Source organism: Ambystoma mexicanum, chromosome 5q, assembly GCF_040938575.1.
Source record: "Ambystoma mexicanum isolate Mex_15411 chromosome 5q, UKY_AmexF1_1, whole genome shotgun sequence".
Classification (NCBI taxonomy): Eukaryota; Metazoa; Chordata; class Amphibia; order Caudata; family Ambystomatidae; genus Ambystoma; species Ambystoma mexicanum.
Window position 1 is genome coordinate 821,154,523 of NC_090933.1, and position 21,970 is coordinate 821,176,492.

Genomic DNA, 21,970 nt, shown 5'->3' on the forward strand with positions numbered 1-21,970 from the left:
CATCACAGGTATAGCAGCCCTGATGAGGTGTGTGTTCTAAGCCATTGCAAGCATAGCAGCCCTGAAGAGTTGTGTGTTCTGAGCCATTACAACTAGAGCATCCTGGATGAAATGTGTGTTTTCTGCCTTTCCCAACAGACCTTTGACACTGAAAGGCACATAGGATTAGTGCACTGGCAGTTCCATGTGAGGCTTGCCTGACATGCATAGTTTTTCAAAAGCTCTATGCCTGTTTGAACTATCCTATATTAATCAGGAGATTCATAATGAGGCTTTGAAATTTGTTAGATTTTTGGCAGTGGGACTCAGTAATTGGACATGCGAGAAGCAGAGATTTTGAAAAGCACAAGATTAAGTAGAAGGGATTGAAGTATATGACAGCAATGCCATCTTCTCACACTGTCAGAGGTTGGTGGGAAGCGCTCATACACTGTTCTTGCTCAGTACTTTAGCTCGTTGCAGAAAATGCCAACACATGTTTGTGCTTTCTTAACAGCAGCTCGGATAAGAAATTCCAGTACTGCCCAAAAACAGCAGTCCTGCTAAGACATTTGGGCATGATGCAATCAACCCTTCTGTGCATATTTGGCATTGTACCATGACATGTGTATAGCAGCTCCGTTGATAAATTAGGCTACTCTGCCTCAATATATAGCAATCTTGTTGAGAGGTACCAGTACTATCTATAACACTGAAAATATATACAGCACTGCTTCTACCTGTATCCATTATACCTGCATGCGGTGGGTGGTCAGAAAGGGAGTTCAGACCACATGCCTAGCTATTTGTTGATACTAAAAAAACAAACTAGGTATAGTGCCCTTTCATGCACGCAAACACATGCAATCTTAAGACAAAAAAAACACATCTTCATATAGAACACGCAAAAAGCTTTTCCTTCATACAAAAGCCAACCAACTGCTTGCTGGGAGCCTCTCCTACAAAAGAGATCAAGCACCCAGATGGCTCTGCATGCTGTGCACTTTATAAATATCAAAATAAATAAATAAAGAACCCCAAGCCATTGAATGTAATTAATGTGCTTCTTTGATGAAAAGAAAACAAAGTCTGAAATGCCCATGCTGCAGCAACTGCGCTGCCCCCATTAAAGCGGATTAAGACCAAGGAAAAGAAGCATACATGCAGCCCTTGTTTAAGACAATTTTCATTTTACACAACACTACCTGTGTCCTAAAGCAAAGTGAAACACATTTTCATGATTTAAGATGTTTTAATAACACTGTGACCTACAAAATGCAGGCAGTTGAACAAAGTGAACAAAGCACAAATTCCTGTTTAAAGTATTATCTTGATAGAATCATTAACACAGAAGAGTGTTAAAAAAATGAAACAGACCAGGACTCATCCCAGTTGCTTCTTTCAAGGAACTGTGTGCATTGCTAAAGTAAAGAGTGATAAGCAACCTGCTGCCAGGCTGTCGCCAATGAGCTCCATGATGTATGGGGGTGCTGCCATAAATAGCCTGTGTAAGTGGTACACAAAGAAGAATTAAAAGGGCCATATTCACAAGATTTCTGTGCGTAAAGAGGCCTGTTACGCATCTCATCTGGAGGGCTGAGTGTGACATAGATAGGGTTGAACTTGTGTACCTGTGAAATACTGGCCTCTCCAATGGTAAATGTAGCAGAGCAGTAAGGCTTAGCTTCAGGATAGAAGAAGGCTAGCAGGGAGTTTCAATTAATCTCAATAGACAGGACAGGAGAAGTGCACCACAATGCTATTCTGAAAAATGTACACTCTATTGATAAGGTCACACATGAAATATTTATGATAGGGGAAATAAATACTGAGGTTATACATAACAAATAGCAGATCATAGTGTTTATAGAAAACAGCAAATGGCCAGTTAATACCTTACTCACTTTTTATCCTAAAATGAAAACCCCATACCTGGTGGCAGACATAATGCATAGAGACTTTCAAATGTAAGTTAAAGAGTACACCCCTAGGCAATTTTACGCACAGTAATTACCATCATGTTTCCGGATCCACGGGTGCCACATAGAATTTAGCTCAGGTTTCCTACTACATTCTAAATAAAGTAGTATACTCTAATTCATATCCATATAACCGTACAGCAACATCTACAGGTACCTGACGTTCAAACAGCACATAGCAAGGAAGACACAAATTGTCTGGTACAAACTTTCTCTCCTGCAGAAAATGAAATCCTTGATCCCAGAAAACAGCTTATTATCCGCTGTCCATGCCTTGGTCCATGCCTTGGTCCTCTCCCACATGGATGGTGGCAATGCCCTTTTGGAAGGCTTTCCGGTGACTACCATGAAATGTTTCCTGCATGCTGCCTAAAGACTCAATGAAGGACTACATCACCCCTACCGTCATCAAACTGCACTGCCTTCCACTGCAAGCCTGTATCATCTTCAAATCCTGTTGCGTCATCCACAAGGCTGTCATCCTGAAGTCCCCAAGCCACCTCAATGAGAAAAGCATCTGCAGAGGCCTGCGATACACCAGAAGTACGGACATTTGCAGACTTGAATTGCAACAGTGCACGAAGGAAAGAATCAGAATACATGCCTTCTCTGTCTATGCTCCAAGACTCTGGAACCTCCTCCCGTCAACATCAGACTTGCCCCATCACGTCTACATTTCAGGATGGAGCTCAAGACCTTCTTCTTTAAAGAATGGCACCTCCTTAACACCTCGGTCCACACACCCTGCACTCCCCAGTCTACCTGAGACTCAGTGATCTGCTCCTCACTGTGTCCTCCCACAACCCCATGCTGCCAATTGCCCACCCTCCCCTGTTAGCTACCACTCCTTTTTTCTCTGTGTCCCTCACTTGTGTTCTTCCCCTTATGTTTGTAAAGCATTCTGTTGCTTCCCAAAGCTAGGCCCGGGCTCACTAAATACCCTAATTAAAAATACATAGTATATCAGGGAACGTCTCTACAAATCCAGGGCTCTGTGAAGAACAGTGTCACAGTTCAAGTAGGTAGCTTCCAGTATCACTTGTAGGAGGTGTAAAGTTGAAGAAAGTGCCCCACAGGAACGGGCCTCATTACAAGTTGGCCGGTGTGGCATTAGCCACCACCCAAAGTTTGAATGTGGCATGCATGCTGATTGGCTGTGTTCCTGCATAAAAGGCGAGGGTCTTGATGCTGAAGCCAGAGTCGACCACTGGAAGATACATTCTGAAGAAAGAAGGATGTCTGCAGCCACCTCCAGCGACCGCCAAAGCCGACTGAGTGACCGCTGAAGCTACAGCCATTTCTTCTGTGCGACAGGGAAGATCCAAATCAGACGGCTTCCTCCCTGGTACTGGTGGGTTTAGCCAGTTTCGACACCAGCTACAGTTTGAGCCATCCCACGTCAAGCTGCGACCTTCCGGGCCTGCAATCTCTGAATACCCTGGGACCTCTGGCACTGCTGCGGTGCATCGTCTCGTCAAGCGCGGTTCCGGCTGAAAACTTGTGGCCACCTGTCTGGGCCTAAAGAGACTCCATCCTGATAATCGAAGTTCCCTCAGTTGAGTCATGGACTGGGAAATTGCAGGATGTCTGTCGGGTGACAGCCATCACTGCTATGATGCCTGTCGAGCCTCCACAACCAAGTACCACGAAGATGCTGGGCATCCATGTGACCGAGTCTGACCATCTGCTCCCACCGAAAGGTATTCATCCAGCCGCCAAGGCCAGATTTACGAACTAGAGCTGCTGTTGTCCCACCTTAGGGGCCCGTCAGTGACATTACTCTTCTTCATCATAGAAGGTACAGTTTAAATCCTGGGTACTTACCTAGGTAGTCTTTGTGTTGCTGTTCGCTCCTCCTGAGTTTCTTGAGTCACATTGGGGTGGACTAACCGTGTTCTCCCAGGCCTAAGGACATCCATCTTAGAGGCTGAAATCCTTCAGGTGGCCTACATAGCGCCCCTGAACTCTTTAAAACAAATACCTTTACTTACTTGTTATGAAAACGTTCCTTCTGCTATTTGACAATTTTGACAGCTTCTGCCTTCCGTTGTTCTGCCGCCCAGAAGTCTTTTTGAGACACTCAATCTCCAGATAGGGTTGGACTTCTAATGTTTAGGTCTAAACAAAGTTATTCTACTTACCAGAATTCTTTTTTTTTTTTTTTTTTTTTTTTTGTTATTTTCAAATTTCTTTATTGGCATTTATATAAGAGACAGTTGCATCATAACATTGTGCGATCACATTGGTATAAGTCAGGATTATTCAAGATAGGCCAAATAGAAATTAACAATTAAACAGAAACAACAAAACGTAAACAACATTAACAAGTCTCCGTATGGTCAGCGGCGTAAGCAACGTAGGAAGATCAGGCAACAAATAAGTTCAAGTTATGGACTGCGCAAATATTCTGTGTCAGATAGCATGTTTCGATAGTGGCAAGTTACTCAAGGGGGTTTATCGTCATTGGGGGGGTTAAGTAAGGCCCAGGTGAGAGTTCTCCAGGCAGAGAGTGCCAGGCTCGTGTCTTCGGGGGATGTGGTAACCCCATCCTCCCAAGCAGAGGTTTCTGCCCCTATCCAGCGCTCCAGTTCGTTACGCCATACCTGGTATCGTGGGCCTCCAGGTCGCTTCCAGGCCATAGCAATGGTCCTTTTGACCAGAATGCATACTAGGTCCATGAGCTTAACTGAGTGTTTGAACTTGGCCAGTCTGGGATACGTTCCGAGAAGGCACTCCTTTGGGGTCCACTCATATCTGGTCATGCCTGCCTCGCTACAGAGGAGTTTCACCTTCGCCCAGAGTTGCCGGACCTGGACACATCCCCAGAACATGTGTAAAAGATTTGCTTCATCTCTGCCGCACCAAGGACAGTTATGTTGGGATAGCCCATATATTTTAGCTATTCTAAGTGGTGTCAAGTACGAGCGATATAACATATTAAGCTGAATCAATTTAAATCTAGAGTTTCTAGATACCACGTTGGGAAACGCTAGTGCTCTGCCCCATTCTGCTTCAGACAATTCATGCCCCAAGTCTCCTTCCCATTTGTGTTTGAGATCCTGACTGCGGGGATTGGGCCTATCGATTAGATGGCTGTATATACAGGACACAGGCCTCCATCCATCTCCCAAACTATATAGGAGTGTTATGAAGGGGTCAGTTTCAGGTTCTTCTGGCCACGCGTCCCATTTGGTCCGGGCAAATTTACGGATCTTTAAGTACCAAAGGAATTGGCCAGCCGGGACGCCATCTACTGACTGCAAGGAGGAGAAATCCCGGAAGGAGCCCTCGTTATATAGGTCCCCCCAAGTGTACACTCCCAGCCTTTCCCAGTATCTAATGGAAGCAAGGTCTACAGAGTTCTGACACAGGTCGGCCAGGAGCGGTGTGTCCGGAGTATATCTATGTTTCAAGTGGAGAAGAATTTTAACCCTTTGCCATATCTGACGCCCCAGGGTAGCCAAATATGGGATCCCATCCACAAGACATTGAGGGGCCCAGATGAGTTCGTTTAGCCGGATCGGAGCAATTGAGCGTTGTAAAAGCGCTGTTTCGGGGGTGTCATCATCAGCTAGCCATTTAGCCACGAAGCTTAGTTGGGCAGCCAGGTAGTATCGCTCCAGATCAGGGAGCCGAATGCCTCCCTGCTCGTAGGGTAGGGTCAGCGTGGATAATGCAAATTTGTGCCTACTAATTCCCCACAGGAAGTCTTTAAGTATCTTCCCCAAAAGGCGAAAGAAGGGTGTCCTAATATAATAAAAAATGTTTTGGAAACCATAAAGAAATCTGGGGAGAACAATCATCTTGATGATGGAAGCCCTGCCCATCATGGATAGGGGGAGGCGAGCCCAAAACCTAATCGACCTGCGCAAGGGAGGCAGCGCCGCTGCCGTGTTGTTGACGTGCATAAGTTCAGGCGTGTGATAGACATTAATGCCCAGATAGCGGAACGTGATGGGGCGCCAACTTATACCCAGCAAGGGGAGGTCATCGACGTGTGTGTTTTGGAGGGCACCTAACGGAAACAGACAAGACTTATGTCTGCTGAAGTGTATGCCTGATACCTTGGCAAAGTTGCTGAGGACCTCCAGCATGGTCGGGACATTCAACTGCGGGTCCCTCACATAGAGGAGGACATCATCTGCATACAGGGAAATTATGTGGTCCACCCCGTCTAGCCTTATACCAGCATCGAAGAACTGTTTCCTAAAAAAAATGGCGATGGGTTCGAGCCCAAGTATATATAACATAGGGGAGAGCGGGCAGCCCTGCCTCGTGCCCCTTTGTATGTCCCATGCCGTGGAGATGAGCCGGCCAGATTTTACTCGTGCTCGTGGTTTAGTGTAGAGAACTGTGATCCATCTAACGAATCGTTCTCCAAAGCCAAACTCCCGAAGCACCGCAATTAGCCATTCCCAGAAAATAGAATCGAACGCCTTGATGGCGTCCAAAGAGAGTAAGGCATAAGATTCCCCTACATGAGTGGAATGTGATAATACATGTTGTAGCCTACGAAGATTGGCAGTGGTGTTGCGGCCCGGCACAAAGCCGCTCTGGTCGGGGTGCACCACTCCTCCGATCACCCTGGACAGCCGCTTAGCCAGAATGGTTGTAAGAATTTTGACATCATAATTGAGCATCGCGAGAGGGCGATAGGAGTCACAGTCATCTGCAGGTTTACCTGGCTTGAGGAGCGGAACCACCAGAGTCTCACGCATGCTCCCAGGCAGGATACCCGTCTCGTAGGCCTCCAGGAACACCTCGTGCAGCAGCGGAGTCAATTCCGGCTCGTAGGTTTTGTAAAATTCGGCAGGTAGCCCATCACTGCCCGGGGCCTTACAAGTGGCCAGAGACTTGATGGCATCGGTTATGTCATCTGTGGTGATATCAGCATCCAAGGCCTCCTTATGTGACAGCGGGAGTAGGGGCAGGCCAATTTCATCCAAGGTGTTTGAAATTTCCTCAAGGGGCACCACGTCATTATGGGAGTATAGTTGGGCATAAAACTGCCCGAAAGTGTCGTTAATCCCATGTTGGGTCCGATGTAATGTGCCATCAGCATCTCTTAAGGCTGTGGTCGAATGTTTAGGGTGTTCTTTCCTACACAGCCAGGCGAGCAGTCTACCAGGTTTATCAGCGTGGGCGTGTGCTTTATTGGTTCTGGTGATATAATCAAATTTGGCCAGTCTGTCCCAAGCTTCCTTGCAGGTGGCCCTTGTACTGGCAAGCCTGTCTTCCTGCGGTTGGGGGTCCAGGGTGTTGGATTCTAGCTGTTCTATTTCAGTTTCTAGTAATTCAAGTTCAGTTCTTAGGCGTTTTCTCATTCCTCCAGCCTTTGCTATGACCTCTCCCCTTACAACCACTTTGAGAGCATCCCAGACTGTGCTTAGGTGGTCAACACTGTCTTTATTCTCCCGAATGTAGTTCTCTAGGGATTCCCTGAGATCTTCCCTGAACTCTGAATCTTTAAGTGCCTCAGTGGGCATCCTCCATGTGGGTATAGGAGGTCTGGGGCCCGTGACGTTCCATTCAATTACCAGGGGAGAGTGATCAGAGATGGTACGGCCCAAATAATTGGAAGAAGGAATCTGGGGAAAGCTTTCTCTGCCAGTAAAGAGGTAGTCAATTCTGGTGTGAAGATTATGTGGCGAGGAGTAGAAGGAATAGCCTCGATCCCCTGGGTGTTGCTCCCGCCAGATGTCCACCAGGTCTAGGCGGTTCAGCATGACATTCATAGCGGTGGTAGCGGTCGACGGGCCCCCCAAGGGAGGAGCGGATCTGTCAAGCACTGAGTCACTGACGCAATTAAAATCGCCTCCCCAGATAAAGAATGTGTCTCTATACAGTGTAATCTTTGTGTACAACATAGCAAGGTGCGCAGGGATATTGTTGTTGGGGAGGTATGAATTGACAATGCATACCTCAGTTTGTTCGATGTGGCCCCAGAGTATCACGTACCTTCCTTCCTACCTTCCTTCCGGGTCCTGTTCGGCTTTTTTGAGCTGGAAGGGGATGTGAGGGCTGATCCAAGTGAACACCCCTCTTGCGAATTTAAAATAGGCGGATTGGAGCGTCGCGGTGGATTCCTTGGTTAAGTGGGTTTCTTGTAATAGGGCCAGCCCTATCTTCTTCCTGTGTAGAAAGGATTTAACTCTGTTGCGGCGTAAGTAGGTACCCAAACCCCTCACATTCCAAGTGGCGATCTTAAGGCGTGTAGACATGATGGTGGTAGAGGAGTTGGAGCGCTGAACTCATGGCAGTCTCAACCGTCTTCAAGCCAGCTTCGTGTGCTGAACAAATGCCCCCTGGGTCGGCCGTCAGTAATGCGCATTGTGATCTTCCTGTTGCCCATGATTGTTGTGTTGATATCTTAAACGGAGACTTATGAACAAATTTAACTACCACTCGAACAGGTGGATCTAATATGAAAGATAACTGTGTGTTGCCCCCAGCAGTCGTTCTGGGAGGACAACGCTCGGGGGCTTCCGCTACCCATAGGCCGATCCGGGTCGTGAGGTGCGGATGTGGTGTTGGCCATAGGCCAGCCATGCTTGGGGTGGGGTGGGTTGTGACGATGTCCGTGGGTAGTCCTTATAGCTCCCGTCCTTGAGAGAACTAATTGATCATTACAGCAAAGAGATCTGTTCGTGATCAGCCGTTGGGCGTCAGGGCGTGATCCTCTCCCTCAGCCAAATTATTGTGCTCCATCCACATAGTGGCTGCTGCCGGAGTCTCCATGAAGACAGCTTTGCCTTTGTATAGTATCTTAAGGCGCGAGGGGTACAGGAGCATGTATTTAAGATCCAGCTTCCGCAGTTGGGCTTTGACAGGTATAAATGAGTTCCTGGCGCGCTGCACTTGTGGGGTATAATCTGGGTAGATAACGATCTTGGAGTCATTGCGTCTGATCTCGCCTCCGTCCCTCGAGAATTTGAGGATCGTCTCTCTATCGCGAAAGTTTAAGATCTTGGCTATCATCGGGCGTGGGTGTGATCCCGGTGGGGGTCGTTTTTGTAGGGAGCGGTGGGCTCTCTCGACGGAGAATCCCTGTGTAAGCTTGCCAGCTCCCACCTCTTGTATTAATAGGGATTCAATAAATTCCGTGGGGTCGGTGCCTTCCATCCCTTCCGGAACGCCAAGGACTCGGATGTTACTGCGGCGGGCCCTTCCCTCTGCTTCCTCAGACCTCGCCTCGAGATGAGCCACTTGTTTCTCAAGTGCGATAACTTTGTGCTTTAAGTCCTTGGCAGTGTCTGTGGTGTCCTGCAGTTTTATTTCCACCGTGTTTATTCTTTCCGCTAGGTTGCGGGCATCTTGGCGGATGAGCTGCATGTCTACCTTAAGTTCATCTATCCTGGTCTCCATGCACGTTTGGAGTGTAGCAATGGCCTGCAGCACTTGGGCGTTGCTGGGGTCGTCAACTGTTGCAGGGGGTTCCGTCCGTGTGGGGATCTCATATTGGCTGGACTGTTTGGGTTTGGCCCCTGAGAACGAGTCCATGATTGTTGCACCCCTGTTTTTGTTTCGTGAGGTAGACATTTGTCCCTCTTAATGTTGTGGAGGCAGATACGAGCCCTTAGAAAGTGAGCAACAAGGCGGGCGTTATGCAGTGATGCACAGTGTTAGTCAGTGATGGCACCGGAGAACACAGTGGGGGGTGCAATTAAGTTTACGCTCCTGCGCAGGGTATTCTCCCGGTTGGGCAATGGAGTGCTCTGCGATCTCTCAGCACGCTGGGCCGCTGTCCTGTAACCCTGCTAGGCCCTGCTGTCTGCGGCACGGGCGAGTTCCTGCTCCCCGGTGTTGGGTTAGGGTCTGCAAGTCTTCCGGTTCGTCTGAGCGTGGACCGTTCCCTCTTCAACCGCGCGGTTGCCTGTTCAGGGAGGGAGGAGGGCCCCGTGCAGTACGCTGCTACGACAGCGGCAAGGGTCCCCTAACTCTGCTGCCTCTCTGGCCCACGGAGCACCACCGCACTCGCGGCTGGCAGTTCACCGACAGGTCTCCCTCGAAATGGCAGCTGTCCGCTTACCCCCTGTGTCTCCTCTGCAGCGGTCCCAAGGCCTCGGATGTAGTTCCGTTCGCTCCCCTGGGTAATGCGGAGGCTCTCCTGTGCGCTCAGGGGCTTCTGGGGGGGAGGGAGATCTAAGGGCGGCCGGTCCTGCGCCTGGTTTCCACTGGGGTCTTTCCGCTCTACTCACAGGGACTCCTTCGACGCGACCTTCTCCCCGCTGCCTCGCTGCCGGCTTAATCTGCTCTTCCGTCAGGCCTCGGTGCCGTCCGCCATCTTGTTTCTCCCGGGGGTATCAGTTCGGGTGCTGCGTTTTCAGGGACGCTGGCTCCGTTTCTCTTCGTTCCTGCGCCGAGCAGTGCCAGAATCGCTTCCCCCACCGGAGTATGGGCTTGGATCTTGTTCAGATCGAAATTTTCGATCGAATTAAGGATCTAGGCCAGGATCGAGACGGGAGCTCCTCACAGACACGTCTTTACACCATCGGCGCTGGCCACGCCCCCCATTCTACTTACCAGAATGGCTCATTCCAGTAAATGTTGATTAATGAGTTGATTTGATAACTTGATACTAGTTCAATCAGGGCGGGTGCTAGAGAGCCCACTACCAAGATGGCCATGCTCTCGTGAAGCTCCCGGAAAGCCTTGTGAAAGTGCAGGATAATACTTAACCCATCCGGGCCAAAACATGCTAAAACTCAGGTGAAGGTCGTCGGATCGGCGGCAGGAGTAGAGGGCTAAGTTTGGTGGTGATTGGATCCTCAGAAGCGCAGACGCAGTGAAGTGCGTGGCGGACGAGGGAAGGCCAAGAGCGCGGCTTGGTGCATGCTGCACCTGAGTGCCTGTGCGTGGCTTGGCGGACGAAATCCCAGGTGCCTGCCAACAGCTACCACTACCCGCAGCTCGCAGCCCGGGACAACTCAAGTGGCTGCGTCCTTGAAAGAACCTGATCCGGTGCGACGGACGGCGACCTGGAAGTCGGATCTCCACTGCCCGTGGGGTACAGCCAAGAGCTGAGGCCGGGAAACCCGAGGAGCTCGGCCAAAAAGGACGACTTGCCAAGACGGATAAAGGCGGGCAGGAGGAGAGAGGTGGGAGAGGGCAGGTCCCCTCCGATAGACGGCGAACACCAGACCCGCTGATTGGACCCCCAGGGGCGGACCGCGTGACTGGACCGAATTGCTGAAGCCATAGGGGGAAGGTCCTGGAGACCCCGGCTAGCTGGTCATCCCCATTGTGAGAGCGGGAGTGGGAATGGAACCGGGCCGGTAGCAGGCCAGCCAGCGCCATCCCAACGAAACCGGGATACAGAGCCATACAAGTAAGTCGCTTACTCAGCTGCAGCCCCGGAGCCCCAAGGACACCCCTCTGCTTCCAACGCTACTTAAAAAAATTGCGGCAATCCTCCCTGCAGTAGCGGGAAAGTGCCCAAAGTGAAGTGAGGGGACATACACTACCTGAGCCGCCCGGAATCAGCAAAGGGGAGTCCCGGATAAACCCTGGGCACAGGCCGGTAGCAGGAGCCTGTTAAAAGGTATACAGACGGACACAAGCACGGGCATGCAGGCGAACGGGAGAACACTGGGGAAGGAAACACAGGGGCAACATTAAAAGTCATCAGGCTGGCCCTGCGCCACAACAGGCCACAGCTGGGAACGATGCGCGCAGACCCCGCATTATTGGCAATCTATAACAGGCTCAGACAACAAGTGCAGTGTTGCATCTACTGAACAGCAGCAACCATCAAGGACTGTACACAGAGACACGTAGAGACAAAAGTGCGGCAGAGGGGCGAGAGAGCTGCAGGGAGGGGTGAAGAAGGCATGCTGAGAATCCTGAATCCTGACAGGAGCTGAGGGGAGAACGGCAACACCAAGAAAGGGAAACATTGACCAAATCAGAGGCTGAGTGAGTGGGAAGAACGTACATGGCGACGACTGGTGTGCAGGGGAGCAAGCCAGAAGAGGCCCTGTCCTAAAGGGAGAGTTAAATCCCCTCACCACGCCCAACGGTGTGGCTAGTAGTAGTGGTGCAGAAGCACAAGTGCACAAAACAGCCAGGCCGACAATAGGGGGCAGCTGCAGAGGAACGAGGCTGAGAGTGTTAGCAGCTGAAAGTAGGACAGACAGGGGAAGACCACTGACGACAGAGCCAGCTACAGGCCCCAAGCCAGGTGAGGGGCCAGGGGCCCGAGAAGGCGGCGATAAACGGAGGCTTTATGGCAAAGGGCGGTAAAAGACAGACCCGCCTACCATTCACCCAGAAAGAAGGGCAACAAAAAAACAACAACCAGGAGACCACGCCTGAACCCCCTACAATGGCGGCTACATCATCCCTTGCGGGAGCTTGAGCGGGACCAAGCGGGGACCCACCGGCCTCAGAGCTGCACCTGGTTCTCGCAGAAATGCGCTCTGGGTTAGCCGCCATCAACACAAAACTGGACCGCCTGACGTACAAAGTGGACAGGATGCAGGAGCGCATAGATAAAAGAGAGCAGTAGAACCTCTGATGTGGAAACAAGAGTCAGCGTACTGGAGGACACCAGCAATGAAAGCGTGCAGGCGGTGCAGGAGAAACAATATTAGGGTGGTGGGAATCCCGGAAACTCTCCCGCAACAGAACATGGAAGCATTCATGGAGACTTTTATAAAAGATGTGCTGCAGGGTTCACCACTGTCTTCCCAATTTGTGGTTTTAAGGGCACACAGGATATCACAGCTCACCCCGAGACCGGGTCAAAACCCACTCCCAGTGATAGCGAAAGTACTAAATAACTGAGACTGAGACACTATACTTAGAAGGGCGAGGGAACTCGGCGACCTCACGTTTGAGAACAGTAATGTGTCCTGGATTTCATTGCAGCTGTCCAGAACGCTTGCATGCCCTTCGCAGCTGTGGAGAGGGCACTATGCGGGCGGGAGCTGCAATACTCTATGCAATACCCCTCCAAACTAAGGGTCCAGCACAATTGAAGGACGCACTTCACTGAACTGGCAGCAGTACACAAATTCATTGAAACTTTGCTGAAGTGACCCACTAGACGCTACAACATAAGAGAACAGTATCCCACCACTCAAAGTGTGCAAAGGGGTAACACGATGGCAAACGTATAGAATAAAGACAGCCCTAGCAGTTTCGGACAATGGCCAGAGCCCCAATGGGTTATGTTAAACCAGCGCTAGTAATGTAATGAGTCAGTCATGCGGCACTTGAGAACATTTACTTGATGTTAGTCCACCTCTGATGTTTAGGAATTGAAGGCCACTTGGATGGTGGTGTCCGGCGCCCGCGGGCTGTTGCCCGTGCTAATTACTGTGTTATGTTGCTATGTGGGGGCACGGTTATCCACTGCAGGTTGGGGGCGGCCAGTGTGGGAGGAAGGGGTGCAGAGCATGGGAATGTTGGGGTGGTAGGGTGGGCAGGGAGTTGGGGAGTTGTCTAGTTGGCAGAGCTGGAGTATTACAAAAAGGTTGACATCTACACCGAAAAACCACAAGGCAGTCTTTAGTACAGGTGATGATGCGGGGTTCGCATGCCCTACTGTTTGATCCTCACCCAAGCAATGGCATATAAGAAAATAATGTGCGGGGGCTGAATGACCCACGTAAAGCCCGCAAAGTGATGCAATACTGCGAGAGACATGGGGCAAGGATAGTCTTGCTGCAGGAAACCCACCTCAAGGGGAAAGGGAATGAAGGGGTTGCCAGGAACTGGCGTAATTGCAAGAACTCCACTACATACTCAGCATACTCAGCAAGGATGATGATGCTAGTGCACAAATCGCTGGGATTCAGGGTTAGTGATACCATGATAGACCCCGGGGGAGGTTTGTAATAGTGTCAGGGTGTGTGGAAAAAGTAAAGTTGGCCCTGGTCAACACCATGCTCTTGCGTTGCCAAGAATACCTAGATACTAACATACTGTGGGCAGGAGATCTCAATGTACTACTGGACCCAAGCATAGACAGATCAAGAGGAAAAAAGAAACGTACAAGGGCAGCCGAAGCAGTGCAGAAAGTAATGGAGGCACTGGAGTTGGGAGATGTTAGGAGATTGCAGCATCTGGGGCAAGGGGGGTTCTCGCATCACGCTACGGCACATAATACGTCAATCAGGCTGGATTACATACTGGCATGCCCCCATCTGGTACATAGTACAGAGGGGTGCAAGCTGCTTCTGAGACCGCTCTGTGATCACTCCCGGGTGCTTTGGTCCATGCGCTTAGAGACAACGCCACCTCGCCCCCCTTGGAGGTTCAAGCCGGCAGCATTGCTAGATATTGTGTTTAAGAGTGAGATACACTGCTTGATTAAACACTACTTTCAGGAAAATCTGGGTACAGTGTTGGGGAAAGGGATGCTGTGGGAGGCGTTCAAGGTGGTACTGAGGGGGGGCTGCATGTCCACCGAAATGGGAGTACTAAAACTGATCCGTAGACAACTTAATGAAGCGGAACTCGAAGTAAAACACAGAGAAGGGGAGAGGGAAAGGCTAAAGACATTGAGTGCGCTTGCCAAACTGAAGGAAGGATTGGATCGTTTCTGAGAACTGGCGGACCGGGAGTTGAAATATTTTGCACAGCCTACCATGGCCCGTAGATATGGGGAGGAGGGGAGGCTGAGTAGGCACGTGGCGGCACTAGTCTGACATCAATGTGGGTACAGGGAAATAACAGCAGTGAGAACGTCAAAGGGGGCAGTAGCAATGAAGCCAAGCGAGATTGCAGAGATATTCAGCGAGTACTATGAATCTTTGGATGGCACGAGAGGTACTCTACCGGAGGACGAACTTAGAGAATATATCGAGGCAGCGGCTCTACGTAGGCTTAGTGCTGAAGCTGCCGAAGCATTGGCTAAGCCTCTCACGGTCGAGGAACAGGCGCGGTGCAGGCCCTTCCCACCTCGAAAGCCCCGGGCACAGATGGTATAACGGCTGAGTTTTATAAAGAATGGGGTCCAGAGGTAGCTCGACACATGCTGGGGGTCTGGGAAGAGGGATTGGTGTCAGGAATACTCCCATCCTCGATGCAAGAAGTGGTGATAACTTTAATACTTAAGCCAGGGAAGGACCCGCTAGACTGTTCCTCGTACCGCCCGATCTCCTTGTTAAACCTTGACACAAAAATATTTGCTAATGTGCTGGCGGACCGCCTACTTCCATATGTCACACGGATAATCCAGGGTTTATCCCTGGGAGATCGACCTCACTGAATCTCAGGCGACTGTTTGCAATCTTGGAGCAAATAGACCCCTCAGCGCAGGCAGTGGCGCACTATTGGACGTGGAAAAGGCATTTGACTCCATTGAGTGGAAGTACCTGTTCGAAGTGCTAACCCAGGTGGGGGTCCCCGCATATTTTTTGAAAGCAGTACGATTACTGTATGCAGGCTCGAGTGCTCAAATAAATATTGGTGGCACGTGGTCTGCCCTGTTTGAGCTTGTGAGAGGGACCAGTGAGGGGTGCCTGCTCTCTCCACTAATTTTTGCCATCGCAATTGAGGTACTGGCTTGCAGACTGCAGAGATTTCACAGAGACAGGGGTTTGTCCATGGGAGGGCCTATCGAATTAGTTTTGCTGTATGTGGACGACACAATCATTTGCATTAAGAACCTGGCTGTTAATCTAGCACCACTAACAACGGAATTAGCAGCATTCGGCGAGGCCTCCGGACTCAGATTGAACCGCGCCAAGTCCTCCCTGTTCCCCCTGAATGAGGCCACTGCATGCCCGCCAAATACAGAGGAGTTCGGCTGGGAACAGATCGTTGTAACGTACCTAGGAGTTAAGGTTAGCAGGGAAGCCCAATCTCTGCTAAACAATAACCATAAAAGCTACCTACAGGCTCTACAAACCATTGTGAACAGATGGTTGAGACTCCCGCTCACACTCATGAGCAGGGTGGCTGTGGGTGAAATGGTAGTGTCCCCAAACTCCTCTAAATGTTTCAAAACATGCTGGTAAGGCCGGGAACGGGCTATTTCCGTGAAGTGTGTTCCCAAATGATAAAGCTGGCATGGCACCCGAAAGCCCCACGTATAAAATGGGAGGTGCTAGCGCTGCCGTGGGAAGGGGGGGATAGGCTCACCCGACATTGAAGAATACTTCTTGACAGCACAATTATCCTTTGCACGGTTTTGGATGCCAGGGGCGCCGCAGACGCCTCACGTTCGTATTGAGCAGAGCTCGGTGCATCCCCACTCTACAGGGAGTGTTGAATTCTGGCAGGGTTGCAGACAAATGCAAGGGGGACCCAGTGGCATGCACCGTCCACACCTGGAGGAGGACCATGAAGAGACTGGGGGTGGAGCACCCGTTTGATCCAGGTATTTCACTATGGCAGATAGAGGCCCTAGCACCAACTTGCGATGTGTCCATAGTGCGACAGTGGGAGGGAGCGGGAATAGCATGACTGGAAGATATGTACCCGAATGGAGTGTTTGTATCACAGGAAGAGTTTGTTGATAAAATGGGTGAAGGGCCCCAACGCAGATTACAGTATTTCAGGATGAAGGCAGTTTTTAGGAAGTGGTTCCCAGTATTCCCAGAAATCCCGCAGACGACCTCATTACTGCAATACATCAGAAACTCGCCGGGATCTAGAGGAGTGGAATCAGCAATATACAAGATCATCCAGGCAGACTTGCACTGCATCCCCCTCAGTTGCAAAATCAGGTTGGAGGAGGACTCCGGGGGGGGTTCCTCACTGATAAACAGTGAATGATGATGTGTGGCATAACACACACGCAAGCCATCAGCTCCAGGTTGCAACTAATCCAACTTAAAACCCTCCATAGAGCTTATATCTCATCAGCGCGAGTACACAAGTACGATAACGCCAAACCAGCAAATGCCCAAGGTGTAATGTAGATCCAGCTGATACTGTGCATACGCTATGGTCGTGTACCAAATTGCATCCCTACTGGGAGGCAGTGAATGGGGTCATGACAAAGATGCTGGATCGTGGAGCAAAATGTGTAATTAAGTTAAGACTCTGATTATATCTAATTTTCCTTTTGCTTATCTGACAACTACGAATAGAGTAAGTGTGACAGCTTCTGCTGTTTAAATTTCCTGAGGCAGTTAATATTAATAATATAAATACCGTGAAATGTGGTTTAAAATTTAAAATACCACAAATATTCACTTTTGACTTAACCAACTGTGAATAAGAATTAATGTCATGGACAGAAGGCATAGCTATACCGATGTTCCATTTCTCTTTCAGGCGAGAACTACCACCACCTTCCCCCACAAGGCAGCATACTTTGAAGCTGTGACTGAGTTTGGATGGTTTTACAGTATAATAATAAACTGTAGATCCTGACTAAGTCATTAATTGTTGTGACTTGATTTTTTGGTTGCATTTTGTACATGTTCCCCAGGCATTTGTTTCCCCTGATGAATTTCCCTTGATTTTATGGTATGTTGACTGTGTGAGGAATGAAACATGTTGGGATGAGTGGGTATGTATTATTTTGACTTTGAATAGATTAATTGTGAGTTGTATAAGTGGATTGCTGACTAAAATTTGTCTTCTGATAACAAGGCTATACTAGTCATATTGTTTGAGCCTTAGGTAAAGAGGAAGGAAGTGTTTACTTCCTGGTTTATTTAAAATTTTATATGTACCTGTTTTTTGTCTGTCATGCGAAGATGCACTATTTGTCTTTGAACAACTGTATTTGATATTTTTTATATTAATAAAAAGAGTATTTTTTGACATTGTTGTGATGGTCAGTAGGTTGAATTTTCCTAGTGACGATTAGTGTCTTGTTTATTGAAGTTCTTGTTTCTGAGGTTTTCAGAAGGTTTGGTGTTCTTTCTTGAATCAGATTCCTGTTCATGAGCCTTTGTGTATTTTGTTAAAGGCTAATCTTTTCTTGAGGGTTGATGCCAATAGAACAAGTAAAAACTCTTTGTTGTGTATGCTGGGACAGACTATTCCATGTACATTGTTGTGCGGTATGTTCGGATGGTCACCGGGGGTACCAAAGCATTATGGCAAACTATTAGCGCCTTGCATGATGTGCATACTGATGAAATGGACTATTGCATCCCCGCCTGGTGTGAACAAATGGTTGAGAGACCTAATATAGCTGAGTGTCATGGACAGAGACTATGCAGCCCTTTGTGGATAGCAGAACAGGACTAAAGGCATATGGGGTCCGCTAACGACCTACCTGATAGCACGGGAAGAGACCCCAATCTAGGAGGGGATACGACTGTGTGGAGTGGAGGACTGAAATGGTCAGGATCTTGACAGGATACAACATGATGAAGTGTGGGCCGGTCAAACTTATAAATATGCCCCAACCAATGTTGCAAGTACCTTGCAGTGTAAATGGCAGTGCATTATTGCAATAATGTGAGATATCAATGTGGTTTGATGATGTTATGATGTGAACCGTTTAATTAAGGCATGTTTTAAAAGACATTTTTAAAAAGTATGTTTTTATGTATGTATTGCATTTATCGAGCACAGACCGGGCTGAAGAATAGCCTACCAATGACTCCAAATTAAACTGGTCACCCCTTTCCACAATAGGTAGCTTTGCTGGCTTATCTTTTGTTTAAAATGTTTCTAAAACATGGCCAACTTACTGCCTCATCATAAATTCATAAACATCTGACCCACAACAAATAAACAGAGGAATCGCAACAAATAAACAGAGGAATCAGATGTTCTTCCAAGCCTTTCTGGAACAAATTGGTATCATCATCTCACATTCATAAAAGCATGCTATGAAAGAGAAATGACAGTGATGTAATGTTTGTTTCAACTGTAACCACAAGGTTTTCACTACATTGAGATATGCACTGGTGTATCTTACTATCAAATTAACTTTGCATTTATTTGATTTCAGAGACAAAATGTTCCCGGCTTTTGGATTTGGTGCTCAGGTACCACCATCGTGGCAGGTAATTAGATGTTCACATGCCTACCTTGATCAGACCTGCACTCATATGCACCTCAAACCTCGTTTCTTTTTGTGTGAAAATATCCCCCATCTACTCAGTGATCTGCAGAAGCATAAAAGAGGGTGGGGTGTTTTCCACTTTGCAAGGGCACTGAACTTAAGGATACAGGTCAATAATTAAGATTTAAGGGTAAAAGCTAGTTTTGGAAGGCTGTCTTTAAAAGGGCATATTGCTACACCTACCATAGGAGTCAGTGAAAAATTGCTCTGCTTCCTCTGCACACCCAGCCCTTTCCAGGGTACAGGGTACAGAATCAACCCATATGAGTGCCATCTAAAGTAAATTAAGAAAATAATACTTATATCATCTACACACTTGGCTTCATTCCATCCTCTCGTGTGAAATACCTACCCTTCCATTACTCATTTCTGCTACTTACACCTAAGCATGTACGCTTACAGTGTTCTACTTACACGCAGAGTAATTCTGACCCACAAACCCTGTATCCCTATCTGATCTAGTACTCCCATTTACTCTTAATCCCCCACAGTTCTTTACATTTCCTTCTGTCCTTCGGTCCTTAATCACTCTTGGCCATTAAGTTATTTTTGCCTTTCCATCATGTCATCATTCATTTACCATCCATTCACCCATTAAATATGCTTCTCTCCAGAACCCTCTCTATCCCATCTAAGCCAATCAATAACCTAAACCCATGTGCCTGACTTTCTTCTTTCTCACCCCATGCCCATTTAATGCTTCAAATTATGAATTCAGGTGCCATCACTCTGCCAACATTCAAACCATTGTGACCCTTCCCTTCTGCATCTTATAAAACACATACACTTTTACTTATGTCCTTCAACCATATGGCCATATCCCTTCCACCTATATTCACTACTGCAAACCTAGTAGTCCTCCCTATGTCCTTTAATCCCAATGAGACTACTGTCTCACACTACATGTTAAATCCCTATGTCCTTTAATCCCAATGAGACTACTGTCTCACACTACATGTTCCTGTGCCCCATGACTGACTCTGTATTGCAAGCCTCTTCTCTCACTTACTGGTACCATTGTTGCTAATTTACCTGACATATGACATCTTATTTTGGTTCTCTGCATTTCTCCTGCCACTCTATTATGACACGTATTTGATCCTCATTTTCCATCATTGGTTGTATTCGGTTTCTTTTTCCATCTCTCTTCTACCCCATAATGCAGTTGTCACATTTAACCCAGTCACTCCAATTACTACCTCCTTCTTGTATTTCCCTCCCTTACTTAGTCTAAATATTGTAAACAGCATCCCAGCACCCACTGTTCACTCCTGTCCTTATTGCTCACCTACTTATTCCTACATCTTTCCTCTCCCACATGCAACATCTCTACACCCAAAATATCCTACACTGTGCCAAACTATCACTCATGGAGACAAGTAAATTCCCGCACCCAGTTGTAATCACTCACCCAAGGCCTTTATATAGCCTCTCCTGCCACATTTGCTGCCATCCTACCTTACACTAGCTAATTTATATACTCCAGTTCCCAACATTGTCCTAAGCCCTTGCATCACTTACAACTACCTTGCCTCCTCAACTTTATGGTCCTTCTCTTTCCAGCATTTTCTACTCCCTCAGTCTATTATGTCTGATGCTCCAGCTGCTCACTCATACATTCGATACCAAATATCCCCTACTTTCTAGCTCTGCTGTATACCTCCAGGACCTTTTCCCATCCAAATATGGTCTCCTTCTCCCATACAATCAAACCCATCCCTCACATAGCCTCTTTCTTTTGTGATCACGCTTTCTAACCAATCAACTTTTTCAAATGGATTCCTTCCTCCCACAAATACCTAATCTCTGACATTCTATCTCAAGCGCCAGGTACCTTCAGAAACTGTTTCCCCACCAGGAGGCAAAGTGTGGCTCCACGTCAGCTCTACTGGGTGCTGGTACTTGCCCCACACCGGAAACAACAGAGGGACCAATATATATGGAGCCACCTCGCCCATGTAATCACTTCCTTTTTTCCCTGCACTCAGTGCGATTTGAGAACGCCACTTAGCTTGGTAAATTCTGACTGTGTCATGCCTAAAACCGGGATGTCCCTGGCTTCAAGCTCTGTGCAGATTGTAGAAGACGCATGGCTGTCTCCAGCACCCCCACAGGATCTGCTTGTATTGTTTGGGGGAAGAACACAATCTGCAGGATTCCTGGTCGTTCCAATCCATATAGGCCTACAGGAGCATTGCACAGTTTTTTTCACAGGGATGTCCCTGGGCACTGAGCAGCGAAAGGAAGAAGATCACTCTACAGATTGGAAGTACAAGAAGAAGAAACACTGAAAGTCATCCCAGACCCCAAGCTACTCCTCAATGCATAGTGTCCCAAAATTGCAGTTTTCGGCCCTATCCTGTCCTGGTGACTGCAGGACTCACTGCGCTTAGACATCAGGGTATCCTCAGGGGGCCGCTACTGCACACCTATTGACTGGAACCTGGCTCCAACAGACACAGGTCCGACCAGGTGCCGTGCTGCTCTGCCTTCGGCATTGAGCTCTCAGCACTAGCTCCCCTCAGCGCTGTTGACTCCAGTGCCCTCTAGGAGTATGCCTACTTTATGATGGGCAGGTCTACATCAAAGATGTCTGACATTGGATGGAACCCGATTAGTCGAGAGGGGAAGGGGAATTCTTAGAGGAGTTGTATGGTGGGGAAATGACTTCCTGGACCTGGCCACAAACCTGAGAGTGGCTATCGGCCTCAATACGTCTCTGGAACTGGACATCCTTCCAGTGATGTTTGCAGGTTAACATCATGTATCCTTTCAGAAAATGATGGGCAAGATTGGTAGAGACACAGGTGTTGTCAGCAACCACCAAGCCCAAGGTTCATTTCAAACTGACTGACATTCTGGATGAGGCCCCTAAGAGAGAGACCCTACTACCCTTCAACCTAGCAGTGGAAGCCTTTGTTTTGTAGGCGTAGGAGAGTAGGCGCCAATCCTTGCCGTGGACCAGAACCTTTCCAACTGGCATTGCACCGCACTCTTGGATCTGGCTTCCCTTTCAATACATACAGCC

General features: G+C 48.4%; 1 protein-coding gene across 2 annotated transcripts in view; it reads left to right on the top strand.

Annotated features, from left to right (window-relative positions):
- CPNE3 (copine 3) overlaps positions 1-21,970 on the top strand; it is a 444,306-nt gene that overhangs the window by 345,863 nt on the left and 76,473 nt on the right. For both annotated transcript variants that reach the window (XM_069621306.1, XM_069621305.1), the window contains exon 12: positions 18,829-18,883. In XM_069621306.1, the coding sequence (XP_069477407.1) occupies positions 18,829-18,883 (55 nt within the window). The remainder of the gene's footprint in view (positions 1-18,828; positions 18,884-21,970) is intronic.